Below are 5,057 nucleotides of genomic sequence, written 5' to 3' on the forward strand. Positions count from 1 at the left end.
ACTGTATACTCCCTTCCAATCCATCCTCCCCCATCTCCCTCACAGCCTACTGTATACTCCCTTCCAATCCATCCTCCCCCAGCTCCCTCACAGCCTACTGTATACTCCCTTCCAATCCATCCTCCCCCGTCTCCCTCACAGCCTACTGTATACTCCCAATCCATCTTCTCCCATCTCCCTCACAGCCTACTGAACTCCCTTCCAACCCATCCTCCCCCATCGCCTGCTAAAGGCCACAGTTTCCAAGGTTTCATTTTGTTTTGCTTTTAAAGTATTAGAGACTGAATTTCTGCCTCATGCAGTGAAATTTCAAGGTAGAAAAAATGTTTTCTGTGATACTTTGTCGTCACTATACCCTATCCTACAGCAAAAAAGGAAGTTGGTTTTTGTTTGTTTTTGAGACAGAATCTTGCTGTTGCCCAGGTTGGGGTGCAGTGGCACAATCTTGGCTCACTGCAACCTCCGCCTCCCGGGTTCAAGAGATTGTCCCGTCTCAGCCTCCTGAGTAGCTGAGATTACAAGCTACGCCACCATGCCCAGCTAATTTTTTGTATTTATTTATTTATTTGTTTATTGAGATGGAGTCTTGCTTTGTTGCCCAGGCTGTAGTGCAGTGACACAATCTTGGCTCACTGCAACCTCTGCCTCCCGGGTTCAAGTGATTCTCCTGCCTCAGCCTCCCAAGTAGCTGGGATTACAGGTGTGAGCCACCATGCCAGACTAATTTTGTATTTTTAGTAGAGACAGGCTTTGTCCATGTTGGTCAGGCTGCTCTTGAACTCCTGACTTCAGATGATTCGCCTGCCTCGGCCTCCTGAAGTGCTGGGATTACAGAAGTGAGCCACTGCACCTGGCCTGGAAGTTGTTTTTTTAAGCCCAGCTCATTTGTGAAAATATCACATGCTCCTTATTTTCATACCCAAATTTCTCATATCCATAAACTTCCACATTTTATTTCTCTCAGAAGCATACAATCTCTTTCTAGATTTCCTCCTCCTGTCAAAGGTATTTTCTTCTTTTGTTTAACATAAATGAATAAATCTAGTCTGTTATTACTTAACAAAGTTTTTTAAAACCCAGTGTGTCAACCTCTCTCTCTGCTCTTTTAACTTCCTATGCTTTTTTGTACAGCATAACTCTCTTAAACTCGAACTTATACTATTAGTAGCTTATCTGCAAAGAGGGAGAAGGGGTATCATGGAGTTGGAAGCTCCAGAGGAGGGAAAGGTTTTGGGTCATGGGGGAATGCCATTGAGAATTGACAATGGGTGCTGAGAAGGACAATCAGAATCAGTGGAAATAAGACAACAGGAATTTATGCTGAACATGGTCACATGGTTTCATGACTCTCCCCAACAATGTGGAAGCTCAGAGGCAAAGGGAAAAAAAAACGGAGAGACCAGGGCTGATGGCAGGCGCGGTAAACCTGGTCATGCCACTCCTCTGCTTACAGTCCTTCAGAGGCTTCTCGTTTCTTCAAGAGACCTTCCAGATCCTTCACCATCAGGCAATGCCCATTTCTTCAGCTTCCTTGTGTATCACTCTCCCCTTGGCTTTCAAACTTCCATCACCCTGGCCAACTGTTTTCATACTCATGGCTTTTGCACATTCTGTTCCTTTTAACCATGTGTTATCCTCACTTTCCACCCTTTCCTTCAGCTTAAAAATCACTTCCTCAGAAAAGCCTTTCCTGGCCGGGCGCAGTGGCTCATGCCTAATCTCAGCACTTTGGGAGGCCAAGGCGGGTGGATCACCTGAGGTCAGGAGCTGAAGACCACCCTGGCCAACATGGAGAAACCCCGTTTCTACTAAAAATACAAAAATTAGCTGGGTGTGGTGGTGCATGCCTGTAATCCCAGCTACTCAGGAGGCTGAGGCAGGAGAATCGCTTGAACCTGGAGGCGGAGTTGCGGTTAGCTGAGCCGAAATCACACCACTGCACTCCAGCCTGGGTGACAAGAGTGACAAGAGTGAAACTCCGTCTCCAAAAAAAAAAAAAAGAAAGAAAGAAAGAAAAGGCTTTCCTGACCCTAATCCAATCAGAACTCTATCCATATAGTCTCTCAACATGTGCTTTACTTCTCTTTTATTGGATCTGTCACAATTATATGTTTATTTGTACAAATCCCCTTTTCATACATAGAAATAGCTCTGTAGAGGCAGGCATGTGGTCTCTTTTGTTCACTGCTGAATTCCCAGCACCTAGCTTGAGTACCTGTCACCAGCAGGAACAGGTGTTCAATAAATGTATTGAATAGGTTAATGAATGGCAGGAAGATTTAGGTATAAGGCCTTGGGCAAGTTTTTATTTTGTCGTTTGTTTATTTTAACTAGATCTTCATCTCCTGTCTGTTAGATGGTGATAGTAAGAAAAACTAACAACCTCAGAATTGCTGTGTGAATTAAAAGAGACAATGCATGTAGCATGCTTCGCATGGTGCCTGTCACATGATGAGGGCTAGGAAATGTTCCTTCTTATTATCATCATTAAAAATCAGCTCTGTGCACAAATGGAACTCTCATACATTGCTGGTAGCACTGTGAAAGTGATACAGCCACTTTGGAAAACAGTTTACCAGTTTCTTAGAAAGTTAAACACAGACATATCATATAACACGGCAGTCCCACGTCTGCATATTTACCCAAGTGACATGAAAACTTATGTTCACACAAAAATCTGTACATGAATGTTTATAGCAGCTTTATTCATAATTGCCAAAAACTGGAAAAACCCATATGTCCTTCAACCAGGGACTAGATAAACAAATTGTGGTGCATTCATACAGTGGAATACCACTCAGCAAGAAGACGTGAGCTACAGATCCATGCAGCAAGACGGATGAGTTTTAAATACTTTATGACAGATGAAAGGAGCCAGACTGAAAAGGTGTCATACTGTATGATTCCATCTAGATGATATTCTGGAAATACCAAAACTATAGGGATAGGCCGGGCATGGCGGCTCATGCCTGTAACCCCAGCACTTTGGGAGCCTGAGGCAGGCGGATCACCTGAGCTCAGAAGTTTGAGACCAGACTGCCCAACATGGCGAAACCCCATCTCTACTAAAAATACAAAAAGTAGCCGGACGTGGTGGCGGGCGCCTGTAATCCCAGCTACTCAGGAGGGTGAGGCAGGAGAATTGCTTGAAGGCAGAGGTTGCAATAAGCTGAGATTGCACCACTGCACTCCAGCCTGGGTGATAGAGCAAGACTCCATCTCAAAAAACAAAAAACAAACAAACAAAAAACTATAGGGACAGAAATCAAGTCAGTGGTTGCCGGTGGATGGGGTGAGGCAAGAGGGAATTTGGGAGAATAATGAAATTGTCCTATAACTAGATTGTGGTAGTAACATGGTTCTATACATTTATTTGTTTATTTATTTAGTTTGTTTGTTTTGTTTTTTGAGATGGAATCTTGCTCTGTCACCCAGGCTGGAGTGCAATGGTGCAGTCTTGGCTCACTGCAACCTCCACCTCTCAGGTTCAAGTGATTCTGTGCACCAGCACGGCAGGCTAATTTTTGTATTTTTAGTAGATAGAGACGGGTTTTACCGTGTTGGCCAGGCTGGTCTCAAACCCCTGACCTCAAGTGGTCCGGCAGCCTCGGCCTCCCCAAGTGCTGGGATTATAGGCGTGAACCACCACACCCAGTCATTTATATACATTTATCAAAACTCATTGCATCATAAATTGCAAGAGCAAATTTTACTGTATGTAAATATCTTAATTTTTTAAAGGAAAAAAAAGTCCAAAATAAGTAGCTATAATTACCTTTTCCTTTTAGAAAAAGGCATTCATATTTTCTGAGCATGAAAGAACCACAGGCTCACTGTAGACATCTGGGAAGATGTACAAGGGATGTACATTCATCACGTGCACAAAAGTAGTATTTCCTTGCTGTCAGTTTTATTGGTACAGAATACACACAAAGCTGGGACCATGCTGTGCATTTTTTAAATGAAATTACACGTTTTGCTTTCTGAAATATATTGTGCACATTTTTCATGTCATTAATTTTCAAAATCATGATTTTATGAATCAATATTTTATGTTTACTTAAGAGACAGAGTCTCACTCTGTGGCCCAGGCTGGAGTGCAGTGATGCAAAGCAAGCATAGCTCACCGCAGCCTCGAACTCTGGGCTCATGCAATCCTCAGTGGTGGGATGAGATCTAAACCCCTGATATTCAGTCTCAGAAAGTCAGTAATTCCCTGCCTCAGCCTCCGGAGCAGCTGGGGCTGCAGGCCTGTGCCACTGCGCCAGGTTCAATTTATATTTTATTTTGTCTTTTTTTTCTTTTTTTTCAATGTATGTTTTTTAGCATTCCTCTGGTGTTAGAAATTACATTGTTTATATAATTATTGTCAATTAAAAATAAAAGAAAAAACCATACTGCTCCAATTTTTTACTTTGAGCAACTCTGATAACAACAACAACAAAAGTTCAGTGGCGCCAACGCGTTTCCCTCCTGGAGTTTTCCGGTTCACCTGGTGGAGCGAGTCTTCTTGGCCTGCAATTCCCTGCTTGTTTTCAGCGTCTGCAGGAAAGGTGGTTCCACAGGGCGATGGGTGATCTGGCTTCTTTGTTCCTTTGTGGGGGTAAGGGCTGGGCACCTCACTACTTCCTGTGTTACCAGCTTGAATTTGCATCGCGCTGTTAATATTTAATCCTCTCCACATCCATGCGGGGTAGTAATTTGTTCCAGATCACACAGCTTATCAGTGGTGGAATACTCGGGACTTAGACCCCTGATATTCAACCTCAGTAAACGTCTCCCCAGCTCCAGGACGCTGCGTCATCTGGCTTTAAAAAAGACGTTTTTGGCCGCTCACGCCTGTCATCCCAGACTTTGGGAGGCCGAGGCGGGCGGATCACGAGGTCAGGAGTTCGAGACCAGCCTGGCCAACATGGTGAAACCTCCTCTCTACTAAAAATACATAAATGAGCCGGGCGTGATGGTGGCAGGCACCTGTAATCCCAGCTACTCAGGAGGCTGGGACAGGAGAATCGCTAGAACCCGGGAGGCAGAGCTTGCAGTGAGCCGAGATCGCG

The 5,057-nt window shown here is 44.2% G+C and overlaps 1 protein-coding gene across 1 annotated transcript in view; it reads right to left on the minus strand.

Moving 5' to 3' along the window:
* FAM57A (family with sequence similarity 57, member A) overlaps window positions 1-5,057 on the minus strand; it is a 30,827-nt gene that overhangs the window by 24,451 nt on the left and 1,319 nt on the right. Inside the window, exon 2 of the mRNA XM_011999652.1 lies at window positions 4,493-4,593. Coding sequence (XP_011855042.1) covers window positions 4,493-4,593 — 101 coding nt within the window. The remainder of the gene's footprint in view (window positions 1-4,492; window positions 4,594-5,057) is intronic.

The sequence above is a fragment of the Mandrillus leucophaeus genome, unplaced genomic scaffold, assembly GCF_000951045.1.
Source record: "Mandrillus leucophaeus isolate KB7577 unplaced genomic scaffold, Mleu.le_1.0 Scaffold6, whole genome shotgun sequence".
NCBI classification, from domain to species: Eukaryota; Metazoa; Chordata; class Mammalia; order Primates; family Cercopithecidae; genus Mandrillus; species Mandrillus leucophaeus.